The 21,763-nt window shown below is 45.6% G+C and overlaps 1 protein-coding gene across 2 annotated transcripts in view; it reads right to left on the bottom strand.

The window, feature by feature from the left end:
- Positions 1-21,763, bottom strand: part of ASTN1 (astrotactin 1) — a gene marked incomplete at both ends in the record, with an annotated part of 326,987 nt that overhangs the window by 84,533 nt on the left and 220,691 nt on the right. For both annotated transcript variants that reach the window (XM_082612742.1, XM_082612743.1), the window contains 6 exons: positions 1,159-1,286; positions 2,662-2,856; positions 5,240-5,406; positions 13,458-13,608; positions 14,125-14,262; positions 21,025-21,099. In XM_082612742.1, coding sequence (XP_082468868.1) covers positions 1,159-1,286; positions 2,662-2,856; positions 5,240-5,406; positions 13,458-13,608; positions 14,125-14,262; positions 21,025-21,099 — 854 coding nt within the window. The remainder of the gene's footprint in view (positions 1-1,158; positions 1,287-2,661; positions 2,857-5,239; positions 5,407-13,457; positions 13,609-14,124; positions 14,263-21,024; positions 21,100-21,763) is intronic.

Raw genomic sequence — 21,763 nt, 5'->3', positions numbered from 1 at the left:
CCTCATACTAATCCTATAAGAAAGATAATACTATAATATCCATTTTTACAGGTTAAAAACTGAGCCATGGAGAAGGTAAGTAACTTGTCCAAGATCACACAGCCAGTGAAGAGTTGAGCTTAGCTGTCAGGATCCAGAGCCTAAGCTGGTGATCACTCTGCTATACTAACTCAGACAGACCTACTTATAATCCCATTCCCGTCTAAACGAAATTTTCGGACATAACTTGATATCTGAAAAAGGCTTACACTCAGTTCAAGCCATTCTTCAGAAAAGGGGAAAATAAAGGGGAGAAGGGTCTAGAATAAGGAAGACACAGAATGAAGAAGGGAGAGGAGTAATGAGAAATGAACAAAGGTGACAATGGAAGAGCTCATGTCGAGACTCCTAGTAAGTGATGCTGAGTTCCCGGTTGGCTGCCTCTTAAGGGTCCCTGGAACACTTTGAAATGCCTTCTTTGGTCCAGGAGGTGCTAACTGGGGGTCTTTAGTGGCACAGAAAGGAGAAACGACCCCTAGTATTCCTGCCTCCCCCAATCAGCCCATACCTTCGTTCCACAGTGAGCTGAGGAAAAGAGTGCCATTGGGCTCAAAGCAACATTGAGTGACAGGTGTTATGATCCCCATTTACGATGGGGGCCGTGAGACCCCAAGAGACTGTATTGTCTAATGTCACACAGCTAGAAAGCAGCAGAGCCAGGAGTCAAACCCAGGGTCGTTTGACAACAAAGTTCTATCATTCTCTATTCTCTCACACTGCTCTAGAAGCACTTGCTGGGGAACCAATGACAGATATTTAGGCTCTAAGCAATCCACCTTCTTTCTACCTTTACTGTGACCTAGTCACTTCCGCTAATCCACTGAGAACTCTGAACTCTTACATATCTATTATTTCATTTGTTTTCAAAGCATCCCAATAAGACTAGCAGGGAGAGGTATTATTATGGCCATTTTGCAGATAATTATGTGATAATATTGGCTGTTTTACTGACAAATCATCCTACTAGTGTTCAGTTTTAGGACTGAGCTTTTATCACATATCAAGAAAATCACTGGCTTTGAAACCAAACTAAGCAAGGTCAAGAGTCTTGAGCTTACAGCAACACAGGGAGCTGCTTGTTTGTTCCTGCCAGTTAAGTAAGGTGTGTGGTACACTCACCAGTCAAGAAGTCTGGGTCCGGGGTTGGTTCTGAGATTTCCTCCAGGCACTGATTCTCCAGGGGGACAGTGGCCACCACAAGACCATCTGGCAGTTGCTGGTCTAAACCTCGAGCAAAGTTGTTTTGCCTGGAAACAGAGGCCGACTTTCATCTCTGAGTGTTAAAGTGAATGCCACTCTTTGGTGAGCGATCTATGTCTCAACCCACAATGGACCAAAAACTTGCCCTCACCCTGAACCCCACTCAACGTACATGTCTGGAGCAAGACACGAGTGTGAGAAGTAGGGCAAGGGCTGAGGGAGATGAGAAATAAACCAGCTGAAAAGGTCTACTTACAAGATTGAGAATATTCTTCCCCCCATCCCACCCCAGTCCCTACTCCCTGATCCCCTCTCCACAAGATCTGGGCAAATGCAGCCACCACAATATTCACTATGACACCTCACTGCTTGCCATTGGCAAATGAGGTCCCAGACTAAAAGGGGAAATTTTAGTAAGGTCTACTGTCTGTAACAGAAAACACAACTGACTCCAAAAAATAGCTCAAAAGTTTACTATCAGTTTGTTTGTAAGAGTCCAGATCTAGCTTGCTATCAACTGCTGGTCCATATTATAACACTTTCAACATCATCATCATCATCATCATCACCATCATCTCCTGAAATGCATGGATTCTGAGGACGATGTATTCAAATAACCTAAGATAGATTAGGGACAGGGGTCAAATGGAGAATTTCCTAGAAATATTCTAAGTCAGTGGTTTGAAACATTTTGTTCTCAAGACCCCCTTTGCACTCTTAAAAATAACTGAAGGCCCCAAGTAGTTTTTGTTTATGTAGATCATATCTATCAACATTTACCATATTAGAAATTGAAAGAAAAAATTAAAAAAAATTTATTGATATATTTTTAGATGACAATAATAAATCCATGAAATATTAACATGTCTTAAAAAATGATGAGACAAGTGGCATTATTTTACATTTTTTGCAAGTTTTTTAAATGTCTGATTTCATAGAAGACAGCTGAATTCTCACCTCTGCATTCAACTTATTGCAATATATTTTTGGATTGAAGTATATGAAGGAAACCCATCTTCTCTGTAGTTGGAAAAGGCAGGACTTTGAATATCCCCTGAGAGGATCTCAGGGACCCTCAGGGATTCTTGGACCCTACTGAGGAGCTATGCTAGATTGACTCATTCGCCAAGACTCAGAGGGATGATAGAACCTGAGCATTTTGTGGTGGCTTCCATGGAAAACCTTGTAGTCTCTGTCTGGGCAAGGTAAAAATTTATTTTAACACTTTACTGTTCAGGGTTCTTGAGTTCTGGAAGGAGGAGTGTGAACCTAGTAAAGACCAGGGGAGAGAAAATAACCTATCCTTTTAGGGTCACATTTACCTGGATCCAAGATACAAGACTTTACACTGACTTTAAGACCCATCAGAGAAGAGATCCATCAACAGCCCTGAATAACCAGTGCTATGGACATGGGGTTCACCTGAATGTTCCTTTCAGCACCTGTCCAGCAGCCACTTCCTTGGAATGGTTGTTGTAACCAAAGAACATCTCCCCAAAGAGGGTCTGGTTCATGGGGAGCTCTCTGCTTTCCCCACAGTCACCTCCCTCTGGACAGGTCTCTGTGATGAGCTGGCAAGAGCGTCCATCCACACCAAGCTTGTAATCCTCGATGCACCTAGCATGGCGGAAAGCTCAAGATAAGAAGTGATTCCGTCAATGAGCCACGCAGCCAACGCAACCCAATAGATTGGAAAAAAGTGCCTTGGGAGAATGTTGGATAGCCAAAGATTATGAGTATCCTGATTTGACTTTGTCCCCTATATAACTCAGTTTCTCAGGTCTATAAACCGAGTCTTCTTGCATTATGTGATCATACAGAGCCTCTCACCTTTCCTTCGCGGATAAGTGCTTCCAGAGCTTTGCAGTTTTTTCTCCTCTAATAAGTGTAGGATTTCCCAGATAGGTCTGAGTAAGAATCACTGGATATAAGCTTATAAATGAGTTAACACATTTAAATCCAAAATATTCTAGAGTCTTTCTCCAGAACAATGTATATGGTCAGACCCTGCATTTGTTTGGAGGGTAATTAGGCAGCAAAAAGAATGACACCTGTGCTTAAGAAATTAATAACCTTCTAACCTGGTCCTGTGACAAGTCAGCTAAGAAATTAAAAAGATTGATCATCTTGCAGCTGTGCTCTGTTTGAATATATGCAAACATAAGATCAACCCTTATTAACTCCCCCTTAATTCAGAGTAGCATTCCTGAACTGAAGAGATGTTAGGGCGTGTTGTGTGGACACCTCCTTGATATCCTCCCCATTAAACATGTGCAGTTACTCTAATGGAAGAGCAATACTGATGTTGGTAGATATGGGTCGATAACCCGTAAGTCATTAATTGGACTTTATTTGTAGTTATAGTGAGAAGAACATAATTTGTTCGTTCAAGTAAGAACGGCTTTGATAAAGCTGTCATTTTAAAAGCATTGATTTAATTTGGGTCTCTCCTTAGAAACATACCAAATTTGGAATTTATAGATGTTCATGACATTAAAACACATCATTTATTGCTATCTATAGTAATTGTTGCAATAAGATAAAGACCTCTGTTCTATATAGAGGAACAAATTATCATCGTTTTAAGTGGTGAGAAGCAATATTATCATGGCAATAACACCGCCCTTTACTGGGTTACCTTGAATTAGCTGATTGAACTCCACATCTGTAAAAGTGAGAAAAACAGTAGCTGCTTTGTTGGGTTACTGAGAAGATTAAGTGAGATACTGAACTCAAAGAACTTATGTTGTGCCTAGCCTATAGTAGGTGCTCATTAAACGCTGCTATCATCATTAGCAGAGGTACAAATGAAGCCTATGTTAATGTAACTTTGTTTTCCCCATTCACCATTTACATATCGTGTGAACAGGTGTCAGCAGAGCTCTTTAATTATACGTGCACGTGATTTGGTCTTTCTAAAGAACCTCAAATCAAGGACTTCTTTTGGCAGGCTATATATAGTGGCTTGGAGAGTGCTAAATGTACATGTGTACCAAATTCTGATGAAATAGGAAAGAAAGTCCAGTTAGGGACCTACTGTATTAGTCCAGGCAACAGACCTGATTTGAGACCCACAAAGGACTTTATGGCACCAGCTTAGGTCTGGGACAAGATAAAGTGGTTCCTTCCTTGAGCCATAACACAGTGTTTCTGGAAAGAATTTTAAATCTGGCTGGTTCCTTCTTAGTCCATCCTGAGCATCCTGACAACTTGCCCTTTCACACTGCCCCATCTCCCCCATTCTCCTTTGTGTTCATGGCCGCACAGCCCATCGTAAACTCCTTTGAGAGAGAGGAGACCAGATCTCACATCCTACTGTGTCTCCTATATCTGACACCTAACTAGGCTGTCTGCACAAAGTGGGTGCTCAAATATATGTTTATTAAATAAATCAATTCTATGCAACTTTGGCTGAATTTACCTCATTAATTGAAGTGGGTCAACCATAATGATAACATTATAGAGACTTTAAAATTGAGATCAAGCTTCCATTTATGGAATGGGATTTTACAAGAAACTAAACAGGAAAATTGCCACTTGCAAAGAAAGAAAATAAAATGAAATACAATAAAATAACATTACTAGTCCACTGAATAATCTCATGATTATTCAGCAGGCACTGGCTTTCAGCAACAATCCAGCATGTCCCTTCTTTGATAATTGATTAGTTTCACACAATCTTTCCCAAGCTTTTGGACCATGGAAGCCTTCTGTCACAAAACAATTAACATAGCACCATGAACACAGTTTGGAAATTCTGGTGTAAGCAGGCAACGATTTAGGTAAACCCCTAGGTCAGTTTCCTCATTTTCAGTGGTGACACTAGATTTCCCCTAAGGGTCCTTCCAACTCTGACTTTAAAAATGCTCCTCTTCCAGTCCTGAAGGCTCTTTCCTCAGAGCCTAAGGGCTGGCCTAGAGTGACCAGTTCACTTGGATTTACTTTCCTGAAAGTCCCTCATCCCAGTAAGCCGGTTGGCCTCATGGGCAGTTCAACTCACCCGCAGAACATGAGGATGTTGTACACAGCAGGGTCATCCGGGAAGGGCGCCATCTGCTGCAGACACAGCTGCTCACAGCCACCGTTGAAGCCATCTGAGCAGTCCACCCCGATGTGGCGGTCATAGCAACCAGAGCTGTCCTTCATGGGGCTGAGTCCGGATGGGCACTGGCACAATCAGAAAGCATCCACACAGGTGGGTGAACCCGGGACCTGGGCTCTCTGGGAACCAGAGTGTAACCACTGATGCCTATTTTTAGCATTCAGCCTTGAAACCATCAACATTGGTAAGTAATGCACGAGTTTCCCACTATGCTGGACTCCCTGTAAAAGCAAGTGACCTTTTTTGACATCTCGCTTCTTCTCTCTGGGCACAGATCACACACATTTGCATTAAAGCTGATTCCTACAAGCAGGCTGGAAGGGAGCATTGCAGCAAGACAGGGCCGAGGTGTGCTGGCCTCCCAGTTGGGCCTCAGGCGGGCAGGAGAGTGGAAGTGATGGGCCTGAATTAAAACGCATTAGAAGAGACTCCTTTGGGCTAGCGGAAGGGGGTGTTGCTGTTTGGACTTAGGATTAATAGGACTTTATTTCTGACGTCCAAAGCACTTTGTCAACATTGGTACCGGATGGCAGTGTTGGAGAAAGCGGACTGAGCCAGGGCTGCCAGCCGGAAGCAGGAAGTGGACTTTCTCTGTGACCTTGAATGGAGCCACTCTCTCCTAGTGACACTGGCGGTACTCATGACCTTCCCACCTCAAGGATGCCCTGAGGAAGATGCACAGACAAGGGTACCTGCTACATGAGCACCCACAGGTGCCATACTTGGGTTTGGGCTTTATCCCATTCCCTGGACACTCAGTGTAAAACACTGAGCTTTTCTGTACCACCACGTCCTCAATAAAATACCCAAGAATGACAGCAGAGGAGATAATGCAGGAAGAAATAATCAGTCAGGTCCCAGGCAAGATGAAAAGGCTTGGCGAGCAGTTGCAACACTCACAGGGGAGCCACGATGAGCCAAGCAGTGTCTAATATTCCTGCGTCTTACGCAACCCTCACAGCTTCCCATAAGGTAAGCGGGCTGATCATCCTCATTTTACACGTGAAGAAACGGGGGCCCAGAAAGCTTAACCTCCCTAACGTCACGTGGCTGATCATGGCAGGACCACACCTGAAACCTTGGCAGGCTGCACCATCACCAGCTCACAGCACAATCAGGCTCCCCCACAACAGTCACTGTTGACTGAACACTTACTAGTAGCCGGGCGCTATGCTGTGTGCTTTAGGTATTTCATCTCACCCTGTATTATCCTCATTTAATAGACCTGGAAACTATTAACACTGCCAATTAACGCATGAATTTCTTACTGCACTGGATTCCATCTAAAAGCCAATGCAAAAAATACTCTACGTTTACATTACTGCTGATTCTTTCCATCAGGCTGAAAGGGGAAAGATAACTTACCCAGGGTCCAGCAGCTTATATGGGGCACAGCTGGGGGTCTGTCTAGATCTGACCTGATTTTAGTGACTGCTATACACCTACTGTCAGCTAGCTAAAACACTCCTCCAAAACTAAAACCAAACAGCAAAAAAAGCCTTTTAAAACTCGGTAGAACCGTGTTAAACACCTCCTCTCCCGCCTTGCTGCCTGGCTGGCTCTTGCTTTTGGTTGCCAAGCACCTTGGCCTAGTAGCCTGGAGCTGTCCCAGGTGTACCTCTGAAAACCCACCTCCCCTCTCTCCATGCTTCCCAACTGAAGATCACAGCAGGATGGGCACTGTTTGCCGACACTAATTCTGCAATTTCCCAAACAAATGGCCCCCTCATGAGCCTGCCAGGCTCCCAGCCTGGTCCATCCCCTTTCTCCCCAGGAAGCCAGCTGGAGTGCTGGAAGGTGACAGTATTTAAGGATGTTTCCAAGGGCTGCCTCACGCTGTACACACCCAGATGTTTCAGATGATGGTAAACGAGCAAATGAGGCAGCTGAGGACTGCACCCCACATTTCTTTAGCCCCCTCCACGCACCCACTTTCTTGGCCACCCAGCTGTTAGGCCAGATGTGCGACCAGAAGGGAGCTGGCTTCACCACTGTGAAGCTGCCCAGGCATGGACATGGTGGGTATTAAAACACAGAAGTTTGATTGGAATTAAATGGGCTGCACTGGTTGCCATGAGTTCTTTTTTCCTTCTATAAAGCTTGAGAAGAGCCATCAAAGTAGAGGCAAAGCCAGGGCTCCTGTTATTCCCACCTCACGTGGTTTCAACCCTGGTACCAGCTAGCCATCTGAGTCACTAGCCAGGACTCCCCATCTTCTCAACCACCTGCTTTCTTTTCAGAATGCCCCATCAAGCGTGATGTGTGACAAAGACATCACCAAATGAATCCCGAGCAGGCTTTGTTCCAGAATCCCCAAACCTGGCACATCCACATCTTGCCTGGCCCTGGTGTCTAGATAACCATCGCTGTGCCAGATTGGACCACCTGATGTTTACACTTTTGTAGGAGATTTGGAAAGAAGACAGCTGCCTTGTCCAAGTTGGATTTCTTTTCTCTTAAGTAAAGCTAAAAATAATAATAACAGCTATTGGGAATTAAGCAATTCCATGCGCAGGACAATCTACATAAATTATCTTCAATCTCACAATTAGACTTTTTTCCCCTTATTTTATAAGTGAACAGACTTAGACTTGGAAAGATTAGTCGTAACTTGTTTAAGGTCACAGAGGTGGAAAATGGCAGAATCAGAATTTGGACCTAGTTCTATCTGACCCCAGTGTTCATTTGTGTCCCTTCCACTCTGGCATACTACTTCTCAAGTGTGAGAAAAGCTGGATCTTTGGAATTGCTAAAGAATAAAATCAATGTGTCAACAAAATAAAGCAATCCCACAGATCTGTTGTTTGTTTGTTCAACTGTCTTAGGCAATTCCTTGAGTACATTCTGGAATCAATTATGGATTTCTAGATCCAGCCTAATATTCTCTCTTTCCCCTTCTCTTCACACACACACACACACACACACACACACACACACACACACACACACACACACACACACACACACACACCATATTATGGGTGCATATATTTATAGGACAAAACACTGCAAACTGTCCAGAGCAATGACCTTGAAGGCAAGACAGGATCCTCAATCACTAAAAAAGATGCAATTATATTTACTGCACTGTAACTTACTTGGGCTGCAGTTCAGAGTAAAACATTTTTGAAAGATTTCAAAAAAAGGAAGCTGAAACCAAAAATAGAGTTTTCTTCTTAACCCTTGCTGAACCAGAATTCCCATCCCCAAGGAGTCTGATCAATCAAGTTTCCCACGGTATAAATTTGCTTTTGTTTTTGCCTGAATGTTTCATGTGCTGTTATGGTCACATTTTGAGCTCCTCAGAATCTGTATCTAAACACAAAGAAACTATAGGCTCCAAATCATGGCCTCTTCCTAGAAGTATTTGCAGCCAGAGACCAGTTGTCAGGAGAGAAATCCAGCCTCCAGGAGGAGCTTGTATTTTCCCTCTGCAAGTGCTGGCCATTCTCTTCTCCCAGCTTGTGGACAATCCCTTCACTTCTTCCTTAAAAGAGAACTGTTTGCTCAGGATTGAGCCCCAAGGTCAGACATTAACCCCTCTTTGCATAGGTTACATTTAGCCGTCCCAGGAAGAAAACTCCATTTATTATGGCAACGACCCTCCCCCATCAAGAAAGTCTAATAAATGAGCTCATATTTCAGTGACCCCTAAAATACACAAGGTTAATCATCTTTCATGTGATGCTCATGGCTTCTTGACTTATCACTGGTTTAAAGCATAATGTGCTAATGAAATTTAAATGATTCTCCCCATTCAATTCCTTTTCTTCACTGTCTTTTCCCTCTGTTTCTACCAATGATTTTTGGTTGATTAATTACTTAGGAGTCTAGTCAAATCTTACTCCGCCTGAGACACACAGACCTCAGTTCCAGATTATGAGGTGGACGCTCTGTTGGCAGATGAATATGACAGATGGACACAGGAGTGTATTCAGGGCCCCTGGGAGAAGAGGAACAGCTTTCTGCAGCTGAGCCTGCCTTGCCTTACCTGGATGGTTCATAAGACATGCAACCATAATTCCTATTCGAAATAGGTTCCTTTTTACAACACGGCAGTCTTATTCTTTTCCTAAATAATGATTTCCCCGGCCGTTTGATGGGCTTTGACATGGAAGCCCAAGCCATGCAGGAGCAAGGGGGAAAAGTCGGATGGAATTACATTTATATTTCAGCTTCCTGCCCCCACTTCTTTGAAAGCTTCTGAGGCATAGCCTTCTGCTTACCGTCCTACAGAGAGAACGAGAGACGGTCATCTGTAATGGTCTCTGCACATCTGCGCTCCAGTAGAGGTGAAATGACACATTCTGTGGGAAACCATTGTGGACAGCAAGTGGACAAAAGGACAGCAGGGTCGCTGGGTAATTCGGTGCTCATTAGAGCATGATGCTGTGGCAAGGAAGGTCATGTGTTCAATACATGAGAACGCAGAACAGCAGACCTCTCGCCTTCCAAGGCCACAGTCTGCTCACCTAAGGATGTGCACACACCTCACAAAGCAGAAGGCATCTGGGGGGGTCACTGTCAGGATGAGTGTGAAGATAAGGAAGAAGCATTAGAGCGTAGGCTTTCCATTTTTATAATTAACAAAAATAGTTTTATAGTGTTGGAAATCATTTTCAAACTTCAAATACGGTTTTATATTAAACCTCAGTAGGTAGGCTTGGTAAGAATCAAGATGCTCTGGTTAAAGCTGGGAGACAGGAGACTAGAGTCCTACCCACCAAGGCTGCTCCAGGTCCCACTGCTGTCCCCCACTGATGGCACCAAGGGTGCCTGTGACATAATCCCTGGAACCTGTGACCAAAGGGGCTTTGCAGATCAAGTAAAGGCTCTTGAGATGAGGAGAGGATCCTGGGTTAACCAGGCGAGCTCAGTGTAATCACAAGACTCCTTAAAAGTGGAAGGGGGAGGACAGAAGAGAAGAGAGAGAAGATGTCCTACAGAAGAATGGTCAGAAAAACGCAATGTAGCTGGCTTTAAAGATGGAGGAAGGTGACCATGAGCCCCAAAATGCAGGCAGCCTCTAGAAGCTGGAAAAGACCAGGAACAGAGCCTCTAGAAAGGAAGACAGCCCTGCTGACGCCTTCATGGTAGCCCAGGGACACGGAATTGGATTCTCACCTATTGGGCTGTAAGATAATAAAGTGGCTGTTGTTTTAGGCCATCAAACCTGTGGTAATTTGTTACAGCAGCAATAGGTCACTAACACATGGACTCTGAAGGACCCCCTGGGGCTCCACAGAACAGAGAACGGCACTCCTGTGCTGTGCAGGTGGGGACCACTGCTCCCACCCTGGCACAGGAAGGACAGTGGGTAGGAGTAAGACCTGTTGTCCGCGGCGGGGACGGACCTCTGCTCCAGGAATCATCCAAACGTTCAGCAACCCCGCTGTTGGACAGCGGTTTGGTTTGGAGTGACTGAGACTGGTACAGGGCTATGCCTTTCACGGGTATTTGTTTCCTGTCCCCAGAGACTACATAAACAACAGGGCAATTAATTGGGTAGCAGTTAACCTTGTGGGAGTCCATGCATAACAGAGAGATGTGCCCTGCCTTCCTAGAAAGAAGAAAGGTTGAGCAGCTGATGTGGACCAAGCCCACCTATCTGGCTTGAACTCAGTCAGGAAAATATGCACTTGAACCTGTCTCTTCCCGCATCTCTGTCCCTTTCCCAGGTTCATTAAGGGCCAGTGTGCTCTGACTGCCTCCTCTCCTTCTTTCATAAGCATATGCTTTTCCAGGGAAGCCTTTCAGTTCAACACTCAGAGAACTGAATGTCAGGGCTGATGTGGATGTTAGGAGGAAGGCAGCCCGATTCTCTCCACACTGCAGGTGCTGCAGCTGATGCCCTTGTCCCTGGTCCTCCTCCAGATGACACGGAACCCCTGGGCTAACACACCAAGGCTGCGGGATGGTACTGATGCCCAGTGGAATCAGATCAGGCTCAACGTCAAGTTTTTCTCAGTAGGGTCACAAGATTATGAGGTGGCCCATCAGCTCTCAAGCCCCAGTCCTCCTGCCTCAGGGATCCCGTGCTTCCCAGCCAATGAGAAACAGTCGGTTGAATGGGCCTGGCTCCCTTCTCCCTCCAAGAGCCACGTGGGCCAGTGACTTCAAAGTCTTATGCTAATGCCAAGTGCTGGTATAATTGGGTGACTTCTGCAGTGGCTCCGATTCACAAATGCAGCGGCCTTATTGCAAATGCATATTCATCGGAACTATTCCTGCAAGCTCCGTCTCACAGATCACAGTCTTAAAAGTACAAAAATACATCAGCACGGCAATATGCCAACTAAAAGGGGCTGGGATCACCAACAGAAGGCAAACCCTGAGGGGCTCAGAGAAAGGGCAGAGAAGTGGGAAGAGATGGGGAATATATCCACGTGCACGTGTGTGAATGTGTGGGCATGCTCAGACTCGTATGAGGGTGGTAGGGGAGGGATGTTTACATGTATGCACACACAGTGTTTCAGTACTTATAATGACCCACCCGAGAGAGCAGCAAGGAAGGAAAGGTTAAAATCCGGATGAAGAAATGCAGGTTGAATAGTTTTTAAAAATTGTGTCTCAGCTGGGAACTCCATTAGACAGTGAAATTGTCTCCTGAGGGAGCCGGCTGGGAAGCTCATTGCTTAAGACATCTGAAAGCAGACTAGCTACAGGAAGGGGAGCACCTGGGACATCGACTTACCTCCTGGCTGCCTTTGGAAGACACGACCTAAAGGGCACTTTTCTTTGTGTTTTCCTGGCAGTCCTCTCTCTTCTGCCTTCCCTTCCTTTTGATGGACCGGCCAGGTCCTCTGCCTCCCTGCCCCTCAGCCCTCTCTCTTTCCATTTTCTTTTCTTTCTCTTCCATCCCTTCTCAGAGGAATCAGGCTCCTGCCAACTGCTGCCCAATCTGTGAAAGTCTGGGGAGGCCTTTGGGCTGAGAGAGTCGCACTCTGGACCCAGGTACGTATCCATCTTTGATGGAGAATAGCTCCCTGGACAGGTGCTCAGGGACAGGGAAGTAGGGGGTGTGAAAGATGGAATTGGCCCCAGCACCCTCACAGCTTGCCCCTGCTCTGGGCCCCTTGACAAGAGCATAGCTGTCAGACTGGGAAGCAAGATGAGGCTCCATATCCTCTCCAGAGCTGGAAGCTCCCAGCTCTGCCCGGAAACCCTGCATAACAACGTGTCTCAGTGAATCACCTCTTCCCCTCTTTTATGCCAACTTTGTGTATGGCTTTCCTGTCTTTCTTCTCTGCCCTTTTCCCTCTCCTCTCTGCCAGGATTGCATCATTCCGCCCTCAAAAGAAGGGAAGGCTGAAACCTGACCATAGTGTTGATGGGCATGAAAATGACTAACATAAAGGCACCAGGGGCTGAAGCCTTGCCCATCTGCTCCTGCCTCCATTTACTTGCGTGGGTCCATCAATCCTCGTATCCATGGCATGGGAGATAGCTTGGTCCACTCTAACCCAAAGTCTTTCTAGTTCACAGCATCACATAGTTTACACGTAGCGAAAGTCCGTATAGCCGATAAAGTAGAAAACCACATTTGGGGAAGCAGGACTTCACTGCTACGGTCTCCAAGAGGACGTATTTCTATTTTTTCTCCACCATGCCTGGCATAACTTACTTCTTTCATCATTCTGGCCTTAGGTATGTGTCTTCTCAAATTTCCTATTAGAGCCAATGTAATTTGACTCTTGACAAAGGTAGGTTTCTTCTAGAATTTCCTACTATAGTAAATGCAGTCTATTTCCTACTAGAGTCAATATTATACTATTAAGCAGTTAATTGGTTCTCAAATTGTTGGAGGGGATCCCTCACCAACTAGAGTGCAAGACTGGCAAGAAAGAACCATGCTGTATAGTTCCTGACATTTTCCTAGGAGTTATAGTACACACAATAGGGGCTCCATAAATACCTCTTGATTAAATGACTGGTGATTAGCTCCTCATCTCTGTCAAAAGAAAATTCATAATGTAGACTAGACAGTAGCTCCAACTAGGGAGGAATCAATCTTGACCCTCTCTTTTCGTCACAGTATGCTTTCAACTCTATCTGCCTTGTGTCTTATCCTGTGGCCCCTCTTCCTGAAATTACAAGCTCGACAGGGCAGACCTACCACGCAACCAGTGGAGTCCAGCTTGCGATCTGAGATGCAGCGGAAGTTCTTACTGCAGCCCCCATTATCCTTGCTGCAGTCACGGACTGGTCCAAAGGAATCTAAGAGGACCTCCAGGCTGTCAAAGGAGGATGAGGTCATCAGCTCCTCTCTGCAGGGGGGAAAGAGCAGGAGGTAGGAGGCGGCCAGGGGACACCAGGTGCAACAGGTAGCCTCACGTTCCACGTTGCCGTCTGGCCAACCGGATCATGTCTTACTCTCTCTTACAAATATTAAAGATCAACCACACTCTGAGCCTTGAACTAACAAATTATGGACATTCTCCATCTCTGGGAAATCAGCCAAGGCTGTAACTCCTGGTCAAAGACGAAGGTCTCAACTCAGGCAAGGAAATTAACATCTTATTGCCTGTCAGTCCTGAGGGTCTGTGGGAAGTGCTTATAGACTCTAATTTTATGACCTCTCTCAGTGCATGAGACTTGGGGTGTGCAATATTGACCCAGACAGTGTAGATCCTGGCACTGCATCTGGGGAATTGGAAGGCAGCCTGCCAACTTCTCCTTCCAGCTTGTCTTGATTCCCTTCCCAGCACCTTGGGCGTTCAGGTAGGTTCCCACTCAGCCTCCCAAACCCACTGTGGGCCTCACCGTCCCGAGGCTGGACTCACCTGACCTCCACGGCATCCTCCATCACTGTCATGTCTGTCTTACACTTTGCTGATGGGTTGATGGCCAGTTCAGCGGGTGGAATCACAAAGCTCTTGCTGAGGGGCAACCACATGCCCTCCCCGAGGGTGTAGGTGAATCTGCAGAGACACCCAACACCAGCTGGTTACGACTGGCGGGATAAGCACCCCACTGGGGGACCTGGCACTCTACCTCCAGCTGCTTCCTTCTTAACCCTCGTAGTCCTCTCCGAAAAGGAGAGCTTATTGTCATTTTATGGATGAGATGATCGAGTCTGAGGCAGGCAGACAGGCCTACCTCTGTTCACATGTCCAGCCAGTTGGAGAACTGATGATGGCATCCACTTGCCCGCTGTTAAAAGTGTCTTTTTTTTTTCATATCATAAGCAATCAAGTTCCAGTTTCCTTCAGATTTGAAACTGGGCTTCCCCGATCTTAAGCCAGATATAATTGGAAGCGTTTTCATTGGAAAGATGTACCGGCCTCCCACCATTCCCATCCCCCACGTTGCACACCCACAGTGGTAGCGACGGTTTCTCTCTGTGCCTGGAGGAGCCCTACCAAGGAAAAGAAAGAAGAAAAGCTCCCTTTTTCTGGCTTCTGTGTGATGGGAGCAGAAAGGACTAAAGCCAGGAGCCTCCCAGGAGGAGAGAAGAGGGATGAAGAAGGCAGGCCCAGATGTATTCTCCGCACTCCTACACACACCCCTAGCTAAAGCCTAACCCTCGGGAGACAGGGAAGATTTTTCTTTTCTCTTCTAACAAGGGCTAAAAGGAATAAAGGAATCAATCAGCATTTCACGGGAGAGATTAAGGAAACCATGAGAGATTATTTGTTTATTTATTCATTCATTTTATTTCAAAGGCATTCAAATCCTCTGTGTTCACAGTCAAAAATAGTCCCTGGGATAAAAGCCAGTGTGGGTGGGATAGCACGAGGCTGTGGCAGTCTGGCGTCCCCTTCCCACTTAAAGTGCAGGGCGGAACAATGGAAGGATGCGTGCAATTAAACGGGAACCAGCACAGGCTCCATTAGCAAGCTCATCACAGAGCACCACTTCAGACTCCCTCTCCTTCCCCCTAACGTGCACACTCCCCTCTCCACTCCCCAGGTTGCCTGAGATGCTAGGAAACCAGACTGATGACATGAGATCTTTTACGAGACGTGTAGCCCTTTCCAGGACGCAGGCCACAGAGAATCCCCACTGACCAAGGCTCATGAGTTATAAGCAGCCAAGCCCTGTGCTTTTCATCCACTCCCTGAACAACAGACCTGGGCAACAGAGCAGCTGAAAGAAGAGAAAGCAGGCATCCAGGGGAGAGGCAAAACCACTGAGCAAGTGGGACGTGGCCAGGATTGGGGAGATTCCTCCCTCATTCCCAGCCGTACTCTCAGTCCCCTACTTCCTGGACCTGTAGGGCAAACCTGTGCATTAAGCAGCATTGAAATAGCAGAGATCCTTTTTGCTCTGAAGGAGGCACTCGACTCTCCCCGCCCACAGGAACAGGAGGCTAGGGTGGGGCTAGGTCTGGGCAGGAGGGGTCTCCACCAGGTGAGGGAGACCCATTACTAGGGGGACAGAAGAGGAAACCCACCACCCACTCTTGTGAAGCAGCTGGTGAAATGGAAGGCATGCCAGTTCCTTCACACACACACACACACACACAGATACATACACATACACACACACACAATCACAATCACCTGGCAAGATTAAGGAGCCAATTCAGGGCAGGTGATTGCCCCAAGGTGCCTGGAACCTGGGACTTAAGGAAGAATGTGGGTTGAAGGCAACAACATTGGAGTTTCGTAATGGGCGCTGTTAAGACAGGGAGACTCTAATAGGCAGGCTGGGGTGGGCACACCACTAATGTTACACTGCATAATACACTGTTTCAGAGAGGACATATGCAATATTGAATGGTACCAGGGAGAAGGCGGTTTATTTGGACATAGACGGGAGTTTTTGTTTTCTATTTCAGTTTTGAAATGACACGTTTTGCATTGATGCAGAGCAACAAATCTGTGACCTGTAGCTTATAATTTCTGTAACAGATTTTAGAACGGTTGGCAATTCTAGCATATTTCTTTTGGGAGAGAGATCCATGTCCACCCATCTCACAGTTTTCCCTTCCTCCTCTGCATGCAGTGATCTTCCGAAAGGAAATGCAAACCCCATCTTTCTCCAGCGGACACTGTTTAAGGGCACCCAGACCCACAGAACACAGTCCACATCTCCGAAGATGTCACACTTCAGCTTCTTCTCTCGCCAAGCCCTGCTTCAAACTCTGTGTTCCTACAATGCGATCTGACTGTAACTCCAAAAGTCGTTCTAATTTTCTCGCCTCTTTGCCTTTGCTCTTAATAGTCCTTCTTTCTGAAGTTTCTTTCCTCTCTCCTTTGCCGCACTCCCACTCATTTTAAGACTCCATTAAGGTCTCATCTCTTCCTGAAAGCCCTCCAGGGCCTTCATGCTCTTAGGCTGAGTAAGGGGCTCTCTTCTGCATACGTGCACACGGTGCCTTGTCACCCCTGAGATGTTGCTCTGCAACCATCTTTTCATGTGTCCGTCACCATTCAAAAGAATGTGCTCTCTTGGTAGGCGGAGGATGGTTCTTTGTCATCTCTGTATCCCCACTGCCAAACATAATTTCTGACACAGGAATGTCACTCCATAAATATTGATTGACTGCTCAACAAGGAGATTTAGTCATGCTCTTTAGTTCGAACAGGCTGCTAGGGGAGCTAATCCCAATTTTCCAATTTAAAGATAGAAATGGTGGTGAAAATTATTCTTCATTTAAAACAGGATATGGGTTTAACCTCTGGGTTTGAATACATTTGATGCTTGAGATGGATCTGGGTTTGATAGGATAAAGAACCTCCTCAGAGCACAGAAACTTCTGAAACATGACACTCTACCAAGTTAACAAGAAAACCTTCACTCTCTGGTAGGGTGAAGGTGAAACCTTGTAGGGGAAGCAAAGTCAGGTGTGGGTAGAGACTAACCTTTATTGAGAACTTTCTAAAGGCAGGTGCTCTTAGCGTTGCCTCGTTTATCCTCACAACAGCCCTCTGAGGTTAGTCATTTGGTTCCACTTTACCAAGCCATCAACCAACATTTTAAGAAGTTTTGCAACCTCCCCAAGGTCACCTCTTCATAAGTGGGAAGGAGGGGGTTGGTCTGATTCTCGGAGTGTTGCTCAGAGCCGCTTTCCAGCCCATGTTGGCTCATGCCTATGAAATTCTAAAGTTTTCTTTTATCTGCAAAATCTACTGAGTGACTCCAAAAACTAAATATAGAACAAACTGTCAGAGGAAAGCTGCGTCCTAAAATCTCATCTATCCCTCATCCATGCAGATTTGGCAGGAGCAACTTCAAAAAGCCACCAAAGAGAAGTTGGGTGAATATCTGAAATGCTTTCCCAGGTTGGGTCTTCTCGCATGACAGCTGGTGGTGACCACTGCAGTTAATGGCTCAGCTGTGGGCTGAGTCCTGCACATGGCCCTTTTGAACTAGAGTTTGAAATTTCTGTCCAGAAGCAAGTGCTTGCCAGAAAGCACTGGACAGAAAAAGCCTGTGCTCTCATCGTGGCTTGGCATGAAATAGAATGTGGGAAAACTGATAAATGGCTCTTAGCCTGGCATCTCCACCCTTTCCTAGAGCAAGCCATGCCAGAATGAGGTATTATTCCAAAGGATGCAGGTACGCATTCAGGAGGAAGGTCTCTGAGAGAAAAAATTTGGTCTGTACTCGCCCCTGCCACGAGAGGGCCTAGTGGAATGGAGTGATCCTAGCTACCACAGAAAGAACATCTTCAGTATCAGGCTGAGTTGGGTGAGGAGACTCATTCTGGAGATTCAGGGTTCCCCTTGGACCCTCTGAGTCTAGCTTGGACCCTTCCCAGGTTCTTTGGGATTACAGATTACCAAGGTTAGGTTAGGTATCAAGGCTTTTTCCTAATCTGGCTAGGAAATACCTGACATGATCATCTACAGTTATTTATTGAAGGCCAACTATGTTTAAAATGTTATGTTAGATATTAAATATTTAAAACCATATAGGGTATTTCCCCGCCCTTCAGGAAGACAACCATTTCATTGGAGAAGCAAGTAGGCAAATTAAAAATCAACATGAAATAAATAATTGACAAATAAATATTAAAGCTAGTATATATACAAATTTGGAAGGAGGAAGTCATTGTGGATTGATGCAATGGATTGGAGAAGCTTCAGGCCAGTGTTTCTCAATCCTGGGTACAGATTAGAATTACTGTGGTGTTTTAAAGAGCACTCATGCCCTGGTCCCACCTCCCAGAACTTTTGAATTAATTGGTTCATTCTGGGTAAGATCATTGGTAATTTTTTTTTTTTTTTTTTTGCCACAGCAGACGGCATGTGGGATCCTAGTTCCCCGACCAGGGATTGAACTCGTGGCCCCTGCCTTGGAAGCCCAGAGTCTTATCCACTCACTGGGGATTCTCATGGAGGGCCATGGTTGCAGAACAATTCTTAGATGAGACTGTAAATTCCTTGACATCAGGGGCTATCTTGGTCACATCTGTTTGGTCATATCGACATCATCTTGAACAGTACCTTGCAATAGTAGGTGCTCAACAGATGTTGAGTTTAGCTGAAACTGGGTCTAGACCATGGCAATGGGTAGTGTTTATAGTAGGAGAAGAATATGCATAGAGGAGGGAGTCTGAGCAGATGTGCAGAGTGGGAAATATGCAAGTTGTCAGGGGCAGTGGATCAGTTAGAAGGTAGATTTGACTATGAATAGGAGGTTCTATAGGAGAAGTGCAGCTTATTAAGAGGGAATTGTACACTGACATTCAATTGTGGAAAGATTTGAATGTCAGAATTTAAATTTTATTCCACAGTCCAGGGAAATATGCAGTGGCTTGGAATTTATCAAGACTCTAAATCATAAGTGAACAGAGTAGCAAGTAAATAGTCATTTAGCTCCTTTAAGAAACTGCAGTCACTGACCAGGTCATAGAATTTTCCAGACTGGCCACTGGCAGCTGGTTTACTCAGATCACAGAAGGTTCTCATTAAAATTCTTAGTACCTGAAATAAGGAGGTCATGACCTGGTGTTTTCGTCTGAGAGACTAGTTACTCTTATGTTAAGGATCAAAATGATTAAACATTTATTGACGAACCCACTGGCTTCTGAGACAGTTGACTGCATGGGTCAAACCACATATGTGATTCCCTCTGTAGTGACTGGGTATCACATCAAGCTGGTACTTAACAAACTTGAAAAGAACAAATGAGGCTTGTGGGGATAGAAACACATTTTTTGAGCTGGTTCTACTCTAAAAGCAATTTCATTAAGGGCTTGGTTTTTCAAAGTGTTAGTTTCGGACCTTTAGGGGAGAGGGAACTTATCCATGCTAATAGAACTCCACCAGGCTCTCCATCTGCTTTATCTTTATCACCCTTCAGAAGTTCCAACAGACCAGCAGCAGCGAACAGGGAGTTTGCCAAATAATACATCATTGTTGGAAAGTTTCAATGCCCGAGTCATAGCCTAAGGAATATAGCTCACACCTCTTGTAGCAGAAATCCTCAAAAGCAGCCTGTGGCCAATGTCATCAACATGCCCCAGCCCATCCCAGGAGAGACATCAGGAGAGAAAAGGGCAAGGGAAGGCTCTGTGAGGGAGTGGTTCTGTGAATCTGCGCTCTAGCTAGGAGCGTGCCTTAGGAGAGCTGGGCAGTGGCAGAGCCCAGTGCATCCAAGGCAGCAGGGAGGAGAAGGAGAAGCTGAGGCAGAGAAGCCAGCTTGAGGAGGCAAATGCAGGAGCAACAGGAACACCAAGGCCAGGACTGGCTGACAGAGAGGGTCTGGGGAAGGGGTGTGGAAAGACGGCAGTGAATAGGCGAGACTCCTCACAGGGTACCAGTGCAGTGAACAAAAGGAAGCAAGTTTTCCATTCGCTCACCATGCCTCCAGTATGGCTATGCAGTCGCTTAATGCCTCCTTTGACATCAAGCACTCGGGCAGGACTATTTACTTCTTCTCCCAGAGGGCTTGCTCATGAAGGGAGAGGTATCCGTGTCCATACCTCCTGCACAAGCACAATCTCTGGCACTTAGTGGGTACTCAGTTGATGCACGGTAAGTGAAAAGTAGACTGACAGACAGAAGAAACGGATGATAAGATCTTAGCTTGGAAATAAACTTGTGTTCCAGCTAAGGTCTGGTGTGAATTAAACTTTATGAAAATCTCATAGTTCATGGCTGGCACCCAAATTCTTCCTCTGCTTGCTGACTTTTCTAATAGGTACCATTCCCAGGTGTGTAGGTAGAAATTTGGGAGGGGCTAGAAACATCCAATTTGTTCAGGAGGGTGGTAGATTAAAGAAAATGATAATGAGGTGCAGCTGAGAAAGGAGGGAGGCAGGGATGGGAGGGATTAATTTTGAACAACTTAAGTCTTTATGAGGAAGGTGCAAATTAGATGCAAAATGAAGAGGCAAAAACTAACATTAGTTGCTTGTTCTGTGCCAGTTTCTGTGCCAGGGGCTTTCCCTGCATTATCTCATATACTCCTCACAACAATAGAGCAAGGCATGTAATGAAGCTCTGTTTAACAAATGTGGAAACTGGGGGCTCCAAGAGGTTAAGTAAATGACTGGGGGTCACAGAGCAGGCAAGGAAGGAAGCCAGGGCCCCAACAGAATCTGTCCGGCCTCAGCACCCTCCATGCTGTCACTGGATGAAGGAGGGCAAGCGTTGCTGTTACTAGGAGGGCGGAATGACTGAAAGTGCTCCCCATTTCATAAATTACCACTAGGAAAGAAAGGCCGGTGGGAAGTGGGACATGGGGCTTGCAGAGATATAGAAGCAAGTCCCTAGACAACAACTTACCTGAATATTTTATCAGAAGGTTGTTCTCCCAAAACCAGGTCAAAGCCTCGCTGAAATATTGTATAAGGCCAAGGCCTGAAAGGAGAAATAGCATGCAATTAAAGTCAACCAGCAAACACTCCCTGAATGTCTACTCTGTACCAGTTACCATACCAGGTTCTGGAGACCCAAAGACAAAGAGGACATAGTCCCTCAAGAATCCCACTAAAGTGAGCTTACAAGACCTGGAATGCTGGAACCCAACCAAGAACAGGATCAATGCAAAAATCACTGACCCACTAGGAAAGTGGAATTTAATAGACATGACAATTGGAACTCTGTACAGAGTAAAATTATAATAATGTCCATAAGATGTTATGGAAAAACTCAAATGAACTTTTCGGCCAACCCAACAGATTGAACAGACACTTAGCTTTGCTTCACTGAAGAAAGAGAAGCAGTATGATTTCTTGGAAAGATGAAGCCTCTGGAATCAGACAGTTCTGGGTTCCAACTCTGTTCTGTGGTTGAGCCAACTGTCTACCTTTGGGCAGATTATTTGCCTTGTTGAGTCTAATTTCATCACTTGTAAAAATAGATTTGCTAATAGCTGCTTCACAGACCACTGTGAAGATGAAGCAAACCTTTTAGGCCAAGGTCACAGTTCATGTGGGGTCCTCAACATGCCCCCTTTCCCTCAAAATGACATGAAGATTCTGGGTCTTTGACGGGTTCCAGATGGTTTCAATCACTATAATGT

This window comes from Mesoplodon mirus, assembly GCF_964341445.2.
Source record: "Mesoplodon mirus genome assembly, chromosome: 3".
Lineage (NCBI taxonomy): Eukaryota > Metazoa > Chordata > Mammalia > Artiodactyla > Ziphiidae > Mesoplodon > Mesoplodon mirus.
The sequence above is the reverse complement of the archived record's forward strand: the minus strand, read 5'-3'. Positions and strand labels throughout refer to the sequence as shown.